The sequence below is a fragment of the Vombatus ursinus genome, unplaced genomic scaffold (genome assembly GCF_900497805.2).
Source record: "Vombatus ursinus unplaced genomic scaffold, bare-nosed wombat genome assembly UNPS02014782.1, whole genome shotgun sequence".
Taxonomy (NCBI): domain Eukaryota; kingdom Metazoa; phylum Chordata; class Mammalia; order Diprotodontia; family Vombatidae; genus Vombatus; species Vombatus ursinus.
In genome coordinates this window covers 374,597-389,642 of record NW_020954560.1, presented here as the reverse complement: position 1 = coordinate 389,642, position 15,046 = coordinate 374,597, and the positions used below count along the sequence as shown (strand labels likewise).

Below are 15,046 nucleotides of genomic sequence, written 5' to 3'. Positions count from 1 at the left end.
GGTGACCTAACCATTTTATTTTTTTTACTTTTTGATGAAGCAATCTGGGTTAAGTGACTTGCCCAGGGTCACACAGCTAGTAAGTGTCAAGTTGACCTAACTGTTTTAAACCGTGGTTTCTTTTCAGTACATCAAAGAGGCTTCAGAGAAAAGCCTGTGGACCGAGGAAACCCAACATTCTAACCGAACTCCTCCTTCCCCAACCCGAGGAGACAAAATCAGTGGCCTTGAGGAGGAAGTACTCTGCCTGAAGGCGGAGATCCATCAGCACCTGGAACAGAAGAGAAAAGCTGAAGGGGAGCTGAAGGATCTGAAAGCCCAGATCGAGGAAGCAGGATTCTCCTCTGTTTCCCATATCAGGTCAGACACAGGCACCTGGAAAAGATGGATTCTTGGGGGGCAGGTAGGTGGTGCAGTGGATAGAGCATCAGCCCTGGATTCAGGAGGACCTGAGTTCAAATCCAGCCTCAGACACATAACACTTACTAGCTGTGTGGGCAAGTCACTTAACCCCATTGCCTGGCCAAAAAAAAAAAAAAAAGAAAAGAAAGAAAGAAAGAAAAAGAAAAGAGGGATTCTTCCAGGCTAGAGCTGTGATACCCAAGAGACTTGCTCTGTCCTAGCTGGGAGAGGCATTGGGGTATAGGCAGGAAGAGCATTGGCCTTGGCAGCAGGAGGGAGAGAACAAACATTTAATAAGCACCTACTATGTGCCATGTACTATGCTAAGTGCTTAACAAATATTATTTTATTTGATCCTCACAGCACTGCTGGGAGTATTAGGCCATTTTATAGTTGAGGAACCAGAGGCAGACAGAGGCTAATAGATTATTATTATCTACAGTTGGGATAAAAACTTAGTTATGGACTAGAGATTGGGATGTCATAGTGAGTAGAGTGCTGGATTTGGAGTCCGAGGCTCAGAAACTTAGAGGTGGAAGGGACCTCAGAGGTCTTCCAGTCTACCCCTTTCATTTTACAGATGAGGAAACTGAGGCATAGGAAAGCTAAGTGACTTGCCCAGGGTCACAAAGGTAGTAAGTGCCTGAGAAGGGCTTTGAGCCCTGGTCTTCCTGATTCCAAGTCCAATGCCCTATCCATTAAGCCACCAGTTTTCCTGTATAATTTGGTACTGATACATATACCATGGTGTGTAATGGATAGAGAGTTGGCTAGACCTGGATTCAAGTCCCAACTCTTACATGTCCTGGTTGTGCGACCCAGGGCAAGTCACTTTACTTCTAAGTGGTCCAGACTACTTTCTAAGACTATAAATTGCAGGCAAGTTGGTGATCAGAATTAAGAGAGGTTGTTTTCACATTGATGCAATCATAGGGCTGGACAAAATGTATATTCGATAGAGAGCTCTCCTTGAAGCCAAGAAGGCCTGGGTTTAAGCAGCAACTCTGACATGTCCTTGCTGTATGATCCTAGGCAACCTCAGGACTCTTGGACAACTCTCTAAAACTATAGATCCAGAAGAGGTGACAACCTATATTAGTGGAGGAAATTTCCTCACCAGGGAGTTCCTTGTACCAATGAAACCAGGGGTCCACTCTGTTTTCTCTCTGTCTCTATCTTTCTGTCTGCCTCTCTCTGTTTCTGTCTCTCTGACTGTTTCTATCTGTCTCTATGTCTGTCTCTCTCTCCCTCTGTATCTGTCTAGCTTATCTATGTACTTATGAGAGAGAGAGAGAGAAGAAATAGTAGAAAAGGTAAAGTTCGAATTGTTTTGCTATTCATTAATTGTCTTAATAAAGACTTAGGTGGAAGAGAAAGAACCATAATGTGTTAGAAAAAAACTCTTCAGGATGTTTTTGTGGAATGTTCTGTGAATTTTATTGTGACATGTCTTTTCTGACCTTAGTCATCATCTATTGAGAAAAAAAAACCTATGTGTGTATGAATAAAAAGTCCCCTAAAACTCATGGGAATGAATTTGTTCCAAGCAAGAATGTTCTTGCTTTTTGGTCCCACAAGAGAAATTACAGATTTATTTGCAAGGCTTCAGACATTCCTGACTCCTCTGGAACTGAGATCCAGTACTGCCCATCGCAGGAAAAAGCCTGAACCAAGAGTCAGAAGACTTGAGAGTCTAGCCCTGGCTCTGCCATTCACTAACTGTTAGTGGACTTCTCTGAACGTTGGTTTTCTCATCCATGAAATGGGGAAGCCCCTTCCAGAATGAAACTTCCAGTTCTTTAATAGACTGTTTTCACATAATTGTGTTTGTTAAGGAGAACATTAGAAACGTTGCTGAGGTCCTGACCTGGTGCTGTGTGTCTGTGTGTTCATCCATAGGAACACCTTGCTGAGTCTGTGCTTGGAGAATGCTGAGCTGAAGGAGCAGATGGGAGAAGCAATGTCTGAAGCCGGAGAAATGGAGGAAGACAGGGAGAAGGAAGAAGGGCTGCTAGAGGATGCCAGACGGGCTTTGAAAGAGGACAGCCTATGTGCTGAGGTCAGAAAGCTGCACGGGAAGCTACGGAATGCCAATACCATAATCAACCTCCTCAAGGAGCAGCTGGCACTGAACAGCAAAGAAGGCGACAGTGGGCTGACTCCTCAGCTCATTGTCCGCTTGGCCAAGGAGATCAACCATCTGAAGACGGAAGTTGTGTGGGCTCCTGGGAAGGCCTCGGCTCTAGGAGACCAGCTGCAAGAAGACAAGGCATCAAAGAGGCCATGTTCCAGACCCCAGACCCTTGACCTTGTGTCTGTCCTTGACTTAAAGCCAAAGGATGGCTGCCAGGTAAGTACAGGCTTCTGGGAGAGAAACTTGAACGCGGAGTCATTGTATCTGTCCCTAACTGGTGGATAAGCCACTGAAAGTCGGATGTAGGAGGTAGGACCCTCCAAAGCCTGAAGTAGTACTTAATCATCGTTACATTCTCTTCTGGGAACCACCCTCCCACTCCCCACTAATTGTCCTGGGGAACAATAGGGATGCTTCCCTCTGCCTCGCCCCAAGTCTGACTTTCAAATCAAGATAGGGGTGTCTCAGGGGTGTTAAGTCAGAGAATCTCAGAGTTAGAAGAGACCTTAGAGGTCGTTTAACTCAAGTCATTATCTAATTCATAATACATATTTAGTTTTAATGATTTAGTCTTACACGTTAGGTATTTGGGGCAACGAGTGGATAGAGCATTGGCCCTGGAGTCAGAAAGACTCATCTTCCTGAGTTCAAATCCAGCCACAGACACTTATTAGTCATGTGACCCTGATCAAGCCACTTAACCCTGTTTGCCTCAGTTTCCTCCTCTGTCAGGTGAGCTGGAGAAGGAAATGGCAAACCACTCCAGTATCTTTGTCAAGAAAACCCCAAATGGGGTCACAAAGAGTCAGACAGGACTGAAATGATTGAACAACAAAAACCTATTTAGTCTGGAGAAGAGGAAGACCCAAGGAGGACATGAGAGATGTCTTTAAGTTTTGAAGGCTTTGTTATATGGAATTGAGATTAGGTTTATTCTGCTTAGACTCAGAGGGAAGACCCAGGAGCCAATTAGAGGCAGCAAAGAGGCAACTAATCAAGAAAAACTTTCTAATTAGAACTGTCCAAAAGTGGAACAGCCTGCCTTGCAAGGTGATGGGTTCCTAATCTGCTGGAGGTGGTAGTGGTGGGTCTTCAAACTGGTCAGATGACTACTTTGTTGGGTATGTTAGAGTGGGGAATCTTCTTGTGTATGGACTAAAAGAATGTGGATATCCCTTCCAACTTGTCAAGTTCTGTGATTCTGTTCTCCTTTATTAACTCTGACAATCGTCTACTTAAACATTTTTAGTGATCGGGAACTCAGTCACCTTCTAAGGCACATCTAGTATCTCATTTTAGTAGTTGTAGTAGTAGTTTAGAAGTTGGCGAGTGGCCCCTCTAGGCAGGCTGACTGTACCAGGTATAATAGCCAATTGGCATGAGTCTATGTAATACCTCTGATTATATATTAACACTCAGCTCACTGCCCTCATTGCTGGCCTCCTGACTCTGCTCCTTGCTCTAACGATGGAGCTCTTAGAGTTTACTGTTTTCACTGATGTTTTTTCTAATTTTGTTCAAAAGATAAATGTTGGCTACTTCTTTTGTGTAAGTATTTTTACAATCTCTCTCTCCCTACTCTAGAATTTAACTCTGGGGGTGGGAATGAGTAGGAATGATGGATTAATACTTCCTAGGCTCATTTTAGGATGATAACAATAATAATAATAGCCAGTATTTATATAGCACCTACTATGTGCCCAGCACTGTTCAGTCACTGAGTCATGTCCGACTCTTCATGACCCCATGGACCATCCTACTATCCTCCTTCTATCCTCTATCCTTCTAATCTCCACCATAGAGTCTGTCCAAATTTACATTCATTGTTTCCATGACATTATCCATCTCATCCTCTGGAGTCCCCTTTTCCTTTTGCCTTCACTCTTTTCCAATGTCAAGGTCTTTTCCAATGAGTCCTATCTTCTCATTATGTGGCCGAAGTATTTAAGCTTCAGTATTTGGCCTTCCAGGGAATAGCCTGAATTAATTTCTTTAATTATTGACTAATTTGATCTCCTTGCTGTCCAAGGGATTCTCAAAAGTCTTCTCCAGCACCACAGTTCAAAAGCATCAATTCTGCAGATCTCAGCTTTTCTTAATAGTCCAACTCTCACAGCCATACAGTGCTACTGGAAAAACCATAGCTTTGACTCTGTGGACCTTTGTTAGCAAGGTGATGTCTCTGCTTGTTAAATGTGCTGCCCAGATTTGCTAAGTGCTTTATCATTATTACCTCATTTGATGCTCACAACAATTCTGGGAGGTAGGTGCTGTTATTATCCTCATTTTACAGGTAAGGAAACTGAGGCAAACAGAAGTTACATGATTTTTCCTAAGTCACATAGATAATAAATGTCTAAGGCTGCATTTGAACTCAGGTCTTTTTGACTCTGGGTCCAGTGCTCTATCCACTGCACTACTTAACTACAATCATGAATAGCTATCCAGTCTGTGCTTGAAAACTAGTTTTGGGGAGCTCACCACCGCCCAAGGCAGCCTGTTCCATTTTTGTACAGATCTAATTATTTAGAAGCTTTTTTCTTTACCTTAAGCCTGAATCTGCCAAGCATGAGCGCTCTTACATGTTACTACCATTCCCATCCTTAAAGACAGTAATTAGGCACCTGCTCAGTATCTTATACTTTCCGGTCTAAATACCCCTTCTTCTCTTGAGTCTCTTTATTGACAAACCCTCCCTTTTTGGCTCTCTCAGGTGGACAGCCAAGGCCAGTTCAGTAGCAATGGGTCACCAGCAGAATCTAGTCCACAGGGGCCAACTCACCAGCTCCGCACCCAGCTGGAACAGTGTAGACAACGCTACCAAGATCTCCAGGAGAAACTGCTGGTGTCCGAAGCTACCGTCCAAGTCCAGGCCAGCCAGCTGGAGCAGTACCGAGTCTTGTTTCGTAAGTTCTGGGTTAATAAAGTCATCAAATTGATGAATTGTGCATTACCTTAGATGTTAGTAGTAGATAGATATGTTAGATTTCTCTGAAGAGCTCAAAATACTTTATAGGCTTTTAAAAAATTCTTTTATATTAATTCTGTCCTTCCCATATTTCTGGAAAGGAGGAAAAAGGGAATTTTTTTTACCCCATTTTGCAGATGGGAAAACTGAGGCTCAATGATCTGAAGCAATTCGATCCAGTTTGTGTTCTAAGCAGGACTGGAGCTAAATTCAGACTTTTGGATTTCTGATAAAGGCCATTCTGCCTCTCTAAGGGCAGGCTAATGGACCCCTCTTCATCCATACATACCAGTCTATCGTCCTTCACAAACTGATGGCATGACCGCTGGTCTGGATCACTTAAGATTTCCAGTTTGTTCCTCAGTTAAGTTCTCCTCACCCATCTTCAGAGCTGAAACCTAAAACAAGTGCCTGAATAATATATGGATCTGAGCAAAAGCAAGCGTTAACGCAGGGCTCATTAAAGTTACACCTTACATGGTTACAACATTTTTTTTTATGTATTTTCCAACTCTCTTAAGTTTGATGGCAACTCCATGTGGTAGATGGTGTAAGTAGGGAAAAAAATACCCATTTTTTGGATGAGGACAACAGAGACTCAGAGCAGCAAAGTGACTTGTATCTGCTGTTATATAGCTAGCAAATGGCACAGCCCTCCCTCAGGTCTTCCAATTTCAAACCTGGTACTCTTTCTAGTTGTCCTGTGAGGGAGGCCTCTCCCCCATCAGTGATGGATGGAGCAGGAAGTAACTTCTTGTGTAAGAGTCTGAACAAATCATGTGTCGAGCTCCAGAAGTGAGATGCCCAGTCAGTCTGGGATGATGATAGTGATGATGCTACAAGACAAACAGGGAGTAGAGGCTGTGACAGACACAACCGTTCTCTCTTCTCGGCCAGGTGAGCCCGGGGTGAAACAGGACAGCAAGCAGGTCCAGGTGGATCTCCAGGACTTGGGATACGAGACGTGTGGCCGGAGTGAGAATGAGGCCGAGCGAGAAGAAACCACCAGCCCTGGTAAAAAAAATGGAAAGAGAGAGAAAGAGGAGAGAAAGAGAGGGAGAGAGAGAGAGAGAGAGAGAGGGGGGGAGAGAGAGAGAGGGAGAGAGAAGAAAGAGAGGAGACAGAGAAAGAGGGGAAAGGAGAGAGAGAGACAGACAGAAGAGAGAGAAGAGAGACAGAAAGAGAGAAGAAAGAGAGGAGAGAGAAAAAGAGAGAGGAGAGAGGAGAGAGACAAAAGAGAGAGAGAAGAGAGACAGAGACAGAGAGACAGAAAGAGACAGAGAGACAGAGACAGAGAGGAGGTGGGTGTGCGTATGCTTGTGCGTATCTTCTTCCATGAAAGCCAGCTTTGCCACTCAGATCTTTAGCAAAGTTGCCCTTCTTCCTTCACCAATCAGCTCAATAATGTGAAATGATTATGGACAGAGGGTATTTTTATGGAGGCCAGTGTAAGGAGAGAAAGAGGGTGGGCACCCCCTACTCTTTGCAGTTGTGGAGGACTGTGGATATGAAATACTACATATACATATACATACATATATATGTACATATATATATACTTACACACATATACATACATATAAGTAGAATTTTTTAACATATTGGTTAGTTTTGCTAAAATGTTTTTTTCCCTCTTAATTTTTTTGTCATAAGTGATGGCTGTCAGAGAGTGGGGAAAAGGGGGAAAGGGATACATTGGGAAATGTAGGTGATATAAAAACAGAAGATTGACATATCATTTATCTCAAAAAAGGAATGTATGCTAGTTTCGTATAGTCTTAACATCATGTTTTTGATGCTGCCAATGAGAAAGACATAAAATACCCAATCAATTGATTTCCCTAGAATCAGAATAAAAATAGAAGATTAAAAAAAATGCTTGTCAGTGACTGATACGGAAGAACTTTTGAGTCTTTGGAATATTGTAGGACTGTGGAGGTTTTGGTTCCTGGCTAACCATTTATCCTGCTGTTCTTGGGAAAGTCTTCAAAATAAAAATATGAGGCTTGTCTAGTGTCTTAACCAGCTTTTTCCCTGTCCCACATTGAAGGTCCTGCCTCCTTAAAGGTTCATACCAGAATGACCTTGGAATCCGACGGACACTTACTAGCTTGGTGACCATGGTCAAGGCACTTCCCCTCTGAACTCGAGTTTGCTCAGATGTAAACCGGGGATAATAATACTTTTAACTGCATCCTTCCAGAGCCATAGCTAAGAAGGGGTCCCTGGACCTTGGTCCCAGAGGACCAACATCCTTGGAACTGGGGAGAATGCTTCCTCCCCAGAGTGGTTCTACCTGGCAAGAGAAAGAGTGAGGACTGCTGCAGGGAAGGGAAACACCTCAGATACTGGCAGTCTGAGGAGAGGGTCAAGGAAAGGGAATAAGCATTTATATAGCGCCTTCTGTGTGCCAGGCACTGTGCTAAGCCCTTTTACAAATATCATCTTCTTTAATCATCACAACAACTCTGTGAGGGAGGTGCTATTATTGTCTCTGTTTTAAAATGGAGGAAACGGAGACAAACATAGGTTAAGTGACTTGCCCAGGGTCACACAGCTAGTGAGTGTCTGAGGCCAAATTTGAATTCAGGTGTTCATGACTCCAGGTCCAGTGCTCACTCCACTGAGGCACCAACTGCCTATTTTTAATTTCCCCTGAGGAGAAGATTATTGGGTCATGGACTTAGAGCTGGGTGTTCCCTTAAATATCTTGTCTTCTCATGTCCATGCTCATTCCGCATTAGCTACACAGGGATGAGCAAATCCTCCATCACGCCATCATCCCCAAATATTATACTTCCCTGTTGGAGAGCGCTGAATTTCCCTGGTATGATCCTAATCTTTTATCTTTGCATTTTCTCCACCTAAAACTCATCAGTCCCTCCATGCTCTCCCAAGACACCACTCCTGCTCCGGCTACATTCTCCTTTCTCAATCTACCACGGTCTGCAAAATATCATTCCATAGCCCTGCTCCCTTCTAAGCTGAAATCCTTGAAAAGTTCATCTATGCTTCCTGCTTCTTCCCCCTCTCCTCTCACTCTCTTCTAAACTCTCTGCAGTCTGACTTCTGAATGCATCCAACTGAAATAGCTCTCTTTAAAGTTAGTCATAATCTCTTATTGATATTGGGCAGCTAGGTGGTACAGCGGATAGAGTACTGGGCCTGGAGTCTGGAAGACTCCTCTTTCTGAGGTCAAATCCAGCCTCAGACACTTAACAACTGTGTGACCCTGGGCAAGTCACTTCAATGTTGTTTGCCTGAGTTTCCTCCTCTGTAAAATGAGCTGCAGAAGAAAATGGCAAACCACTCTAGTATGTTTGCCAAGAAAATCCCTTTGATTCGCCTTAATCCTTCTTGGCCTCTCCCTATCATTTGACACCGCTGCCGAGCTTTTCTTGTTGCACACTCAGCTGCGTTTTCATCCTTTCAAGGATTCTGTCTTGGTGTTCCTCCTACCTGTCTCTCTCTTCCTTCTCAGTCTCCTTGATTGGGTCTACGTTTTTATCACACCCACTCACGGTGGGGCTACCTCTCCTGGCTTGTACATTTCTCTCTCTGACTACCTTTTGTCTTCTCTGAATCCACCTTGTATGTACTGATTTACGTATATGTCCTCTCACTCACTGGAATGGAAGCTCCTTGAGGGCAGGGACTGTTTTGGCTTTTTCTTAGTACTTCCAGAGTTTTAGCACAGTACCTGCATATTTTAAGTATTTATTAAGTGCTTGTTGATTGATTGATTGATAATCTAACACTCCTTGTATAGATAAGGAAACTGAAACTCTAGGAGGTGGTGTGACTTGATTAAGGTGATGGAGGTAGTTAAGTAACTGACAAAGCAGTTTGAACTGATTTCATCTGAAGCCAGCACTCTTTCTACTGCGACCCAGGTCAGAGCACTTCAGTATTCCCTTATCATCACTCCTGTCTCTTGGGTCCCAGTAGAAATGGCAGCAGGTAGTAGCCTTGACTTGTCCCAAGGTCTCTGGCTCCTCCCAACCAACCAAATGATTTTGCCCAAGAACTGGAATTCTCTGTTATATTATCATACAAGGTCATTGTGGGTAAATTTTATTTTTATTTATTATATATTTTATTTGTTTTTATAGACCATGAAATGCGACTTAAGTGTAAATTCTTTTGTCTTTCACAGAGTGTGAAGAGCACGATGTCTTCAGCGACGCCAGGCTACCCGAGGGCTTACACTCTCAGTACAATTTTCTGGGGTCAGCACTGACCAGTTCCCCTCTGAAGAAGCCCTTGGGGAAACAGAAGGATTTCTTGGACTATGGAAAATCAGAGGACATTGCTGTCCTCCAGCAGCACATCAGAGACCTGAAAGCGAGGCTGCAAAACTCAGACAAGGTCATCCAGAATCTCAAATGCCGAGTGCGCTCTTTCTCTGTCACCAGCGACTATGCTTCTAGCCTGGAGAGGCCCAGAAAAATGAAGCTGAAGGGTGGTGATCTCACGTCCTCCCCATCCCACAGCCTCACGGATGAGGATGAGGGGTGGCAATCTGATGGCATGGGGGTCTTCTGCCCACCTGAGATGCAGGCCAGAAAAGATCTGGAGAAACTCATCCAGAGAGTATCCCTGTTGGAGGCCCAACTTCCGAAATCCCAGGTGGAAGGGAAGCTGGCGGAGGAGCTGAAATCAGCCACCTGGCCAGGGTAAGGGGGAAACCAATTTCAGGAGGGCAGAACCAGAGGAAGGCTGAGTTTGAGTTGGGAGCATAATTACCGATTTAAAGTTGGAAGGGACCTCAGAGGTCTTATCCACTCCACGACCCTCATTTTACTGGGCAACAGTAAGTCCCTGGCCAAGTCCTTCTAGGTCATTGTTTGGGCCTTGATTGGCTCAGAATGAATGTAAATAGCAATTATCTCTGTTCTGGCCAGAAACCCTGAGGTTCTTTCCCTCTCAGATCTGTTTTTTCCCTCTTATTTTCATTTGTTTATTTATTCATTCAGTCATCTATCTATCTATCTATCTATCTATCTATCTATCTATCTATCTATCTATCTATCTATCTAATCTCTCTCTACCTACCTACCTATCTACCTATCAATCTATCTGTTTATTCATTCATTTATTTATTTATTTTACTAGGTAAGAAGCCATTCTCTGCCTCACTTCATATTAAGCTTTAATCACTGAATGAGTTTTACTTCAAGTCAAACCTGAGACCTGTTAAAGACCTTAGCTTGAAAAGGCCAAGGTTCCCCACTGCCTCCTGGGCCATCTCCAGTCCCCCTGATCTATATCTGTCCACTGGACCCAGATGGCTACAGAGGAGAAAGTGAGGCTGGTTTCTTTGCACAGCCCTGCCTCACTTAAACCCAATTCACTTGCATGTCATGGGCATCACCTCCCTGATGCCATGGTCCTCTTCTAGTTTGAAGGACAAACAACAACAGGGGGCCTGGAGAGGGGAAGGGACCTGCTCAGATCACACAGGGAGTTAGTGACAGAGCCAGGATTTGATGCCAGGTGTCTGATTACAAACATTGTGTTCTTTTCACTGCAATGCTCTCTGGGATTGGGTTGGGTGGGTTAGTACCCAAAGAGGTTTTGAGGTGTAGAGTAGGATGAAGAGGGAGGTTACTACTAATTACCTTCTTGCTGGCCCATGGGGTTATTTTTTTAACTTTTTAAAAATATATTTTAAATTTATTTCATTAAATATTTCCCAATTACATGTAAAACATTACATTAAAAAAAATTTCGAGTTCTAAATTCCCTCCCTCCTACTCTTCCCCCACCCATTGAGAATGAAAGCAATATGGAGTCAGGTAAAACATATTTCAACATTAGCTATGGGCTTGTGTTAATTTCATTCTATGATAATTCTGGCTTCTTCTTTCAGGAGAACGTAAGCTTTCCAGCCTTGCAAACAGTGGAAACTTCATACTGTTTGCTAAATTGACTCTTTGCCTCATTCACCTTCTTACTGGTGACTCTTCAAGACCTTAAGATCCAAGAATCCCTGGGGCCACAGCATCATCCCTTTCCCTTATAACACATTATTGTTCTTTATATATATATATATATATATATATATATATATATATATATATACACAGTTTTGCATTCACCCACTCTATAAACCCAGTGAGTACTTACGGTGTGATGGAATGTATATATAGCCAAGAGAGAGAAAGCAGTTAAAATCCTTTTGAGCTATTTTTATAGGACTAGATTTTCCTTGTGGGAACAAAGAGGTGGTAAAGGAGGAGTTTTTACAAGTAGGATCCTAGACTGAGAACTAGAAGGAGCCTTAAAGGCATTTAAGTCACACCCCCTCATTTTACAGATAAGGAAACTGAGGCACAGAGGTTGAGTGACTTGCCTAGGACTTTGCCCAGCAAAGAAAGATTTGAATCCAGATTTTCCCACTGCAGGTCCAGCATTCTGTCTCTTTCTACGACATGCTGCCTCTTGACATCCTGACAAGGGAAGTTCTTTGTGGGGTAGCAGAATATAATATCTATATATCTATATCTATATCTATATCTATATCTATATATATTATACTGGTTTAATAAAATATAATGGATAGAGCATTGGGTTTGGATTGGGCTTGGGGTGGGTTTCAATCCCACCCCAAACATTTAGCAGCTTAGTATGACTAAAGGCATGTCACTTTCCCTCTTAAAATCTCGATTTCCTTATCTGTAAAATAGGGATAGTAAAGCATTATTTATCACACAGGATTGTTGTGCTACACATGTGTAAGTTAGTATTAAAGTGTAAAGGGGGGAGGGTCGATGTGTCTCATCTTCTTCCTCACCCCACTAAATGTGGGAGTACAGGGTATTTGGCGGCATCCGAGAGTCACCTTCTCTTTGAGGGCGGGCCTTCTTAGTTACAGTGAAAAGGCTCAAACGCTGGAGTCAGTTGGATTGGGTACTTTCCTTGTTCTTTATTAGAGGCCTCCAAAGGCCGAAGCTCTAGAGTCAGTTGGATTGGGTACTCTCCTTTCCTTATTAGAGGCCTCCAAAGGCCCGAGCTCTAGAGTCAGTTGGATTGGGTATGTTCCTTTCATTGTTATCCTTTGGTTTCTCCTCATGGCCCATTGACACAGCTGATTCTCAGTGTCTGTGACAAAATTCTGCCTAGGACAGGAAGGGGATCTCCGTGGGGACTAGCAGACTGTCTCCCAGCATCCCAAGAAATAACATGAACCTCCCTTTTCACCTTCGTTCTTCATTCCCCCTCCCTCGCGCATCAGGAAATACGACTCCTTGATCCAGGCTCAGGCCAGAGAGCTGTCCCATCTGCGCCAGAAGATACGGGAAGGGAGAGGTGTGTGCCATATCCTCACCCAGCACCTCAAGGACACTGTTAAGTCTTTTGAGGACCTCCTCCGAGGCACGGACATTGACTACTACTTGGGACAGAGCTTCCGGGAGCAGCTTGCTCAGGGGAGCCAGTTAGCAGAAAGACTCACCAGTAAACTCAACACCAGTAAGTTGTCCCGTGGGCATCTGCTAGAGATATTTAGCCCATTTCAAACCCACCGCACCCCCGACATAAGTGTGCTTCCATGATAAGCCTTTTTTGTACCTGGTTCTACTAGGTTCCTAGACATTTGACCAGGGGAGCCGACTGGAAGAAAGCGATCGGTCGATAGGAGCAAGTCAACGAGCATTTATTAAGCAGTTACTCTGTCCCAGACACTGTACTAAGAGTGTATTGTCAGTCAATCACAGCCTCTAACCTGTGGATGGCCGGAGCCGAACACAGTGGGCCAGAGACAGGAGAGTCAGGAATCAAACAGAAATTTAATTTCAAAGTGAGAGAAATGGCTTGCAAGCAAGGACATGTGCTGGGGCCCTGCCCCTAGTTGGGGAAACCCGAGAGGGTGTGGGGAGATCTCAATACTTATATAGTGGCTATGTATACAATGAGAGGTAACAGCAACAACGAGACAAGTCTGATTCATAGCAGGGCTTCGTGATCGGAACATGGGTCCTACAGGTGCTTGTCTGAGCTCGGAGAACACCTGGTGCTGGCCGAAGCAATGCAATAATTATGTGATTTTGCCAGAGAGAAGTGCAAAGGATTGTTGTTATACCAAGCTCAGGGCACAGCGTGCTTGCCGGGCATCAGCTCTAGAGTCTCTCCTAAGATCTTGGCAGTTTTATACAAATGCAAGCAGAAAGACACTCCTTACCCTTGAGAAGTTTACATCCTAATAGGGGAAGACGACACTTACGAGGTAGCTGAAAAGAAAGGGGTGGGTGTTCAGGCACCCAGCAGGTGGGAGGGAGAAGGGGGAATGCTAGAAAAAAATCCCGTGTGTAGAATTAGGAGTGAAGCCCGGAGGGGAATGCTGACATGGTTGGCCGGGCCCTCCTTAAGATGGAGGTTCCAGGAGGAACCAGCTGATCAGAAGGGAGAGGTCCTCAAGAACAGGGGGTACTTCCAATGTAAGCAGTCCAGGGGTCTAGAGGGGGCTTCCAGAGTGAATAACTTGGTTTTTATAGCACGTGGAAAGTCAGGAGTATAGCATGGAGTGTGATGATGCTTGGTTCTCCAGGAGTGGCCAGGTGATGGCAGAGGGAGCAAGGAGAGATACACAATACTGCTAGGCATTTGGGGAGAGGGCTTATAATGCCATTGCAGCTTAGTTTCTCAATTCAATTCAATAATTATCTCAAGTTGCCTGCCACATGCAGGGCACTGTGTGTCGAGTGCTTGGGGAACAAAGATTTTTAAAATGACCTAATAATGCCTGCCCTCAAGGAGTTTATGTTTTACTAAGGGTGGAGGGAGATATCACCTCATTCTTACAAATAGTAAAGTATAATATGGATATAAGGTGGCATATGATTATTACTAATGGGAGTTAAGACTTTTTTATGAAATTAATTTCAATAGTGAGCAGCAAAGAAAGAATAAGACATGGGCTTGGGAAGATTAGGGGGGTGTGGGGTTATGGATTTGCCTAAAAGACAAGGACAAAATTGGGATGGGTGGGTCTGTCCTACCAGTTTCAACAAGTATGGTTATGATTGTAATACTCTTCAGAGACCAAAAGGGAAGCCATGCATCTGAGACCAGGCCAATGGCAGGACTGTGAAGCTGTGGGTTTCCTTATGAGGATTTTTTTTGTCCTTGTCTCCAGTCTGTTATAACTGCTCTGGGATTTGAAGGGGGCTTTGCAGAAGAATTAAACCAGCCCGTGATGGAAAGCCAACAGGTTTTTATTTGGCATGTTTTAATCCACGCCAGAAAGTTTACATGGTTTATCTTTGGAGATACCTCAGGGTGAAAAGACAGGTCACCAAAGGAAGGTTACTAGGTCAACACCCTTGACTGCCCCCCCCCCAAAAAGGGCAGCACCTGACAGACACCTGCAAAGTGATACAAAGATACAGGGAGAACAGATGCAAGAGAGGATGTGACCAGAGCCTCAGAAACCATGATCTTCAGGTTATGGCAGGATTGGGGAAGAGGGAGGCCAAACTGATCCTTAGAGAGACCATCCCTTGGATCTGGTGCACCATTACACTAAGCCAGGGGTGGGGAAC

At 44.0% G+C, this 15,046-nt stretch overlaps 1 protein-coding gene across 9 annotated transcripts in view; it reads left to right on the top strand.

Moving 5' to 3' along the window:
* Window positions 1-15,046, top strand: part of LOC114046382 (myomegalin-like) — a 243,814-nt gene that overhangs the window by 184,380 nt on the left and 44,388 nt on the right. For all 9 annotated transcript variants that reach the window (XR_003569505.1, XM_027866699.1, XM_027866695.1 and 6 more), the window contains 6 exons: window positions 128-360; window positions 2,302-2,752; window positions 5,250-5,442; window positions 6,402-6,518; window positions 9,661-10,180; window positions 12,742-12,977. Coding sequence is in view for 8 of the 9 variants with exons in the window: in XM_027866699.1 (XP_027722500.1) it covers window positions 128-360; window positions 2,302-2,752; window positions 5,250-5,442; window positions 6,402-6,518; window positions 9,661-10,180; window positions 12,742-12,977 (1,750 nt within the window). In the remaining variant the exon portion in view is untranslated. The remainder of the gene's footprint in view (window positions 1-127; window positions 361-2,301; window positions 2,753-5,249; window positions 5,443-6,401; window positions 6,519-9,660; window positions 10,181-12,741; window positions 12,978-15,046) is intronic.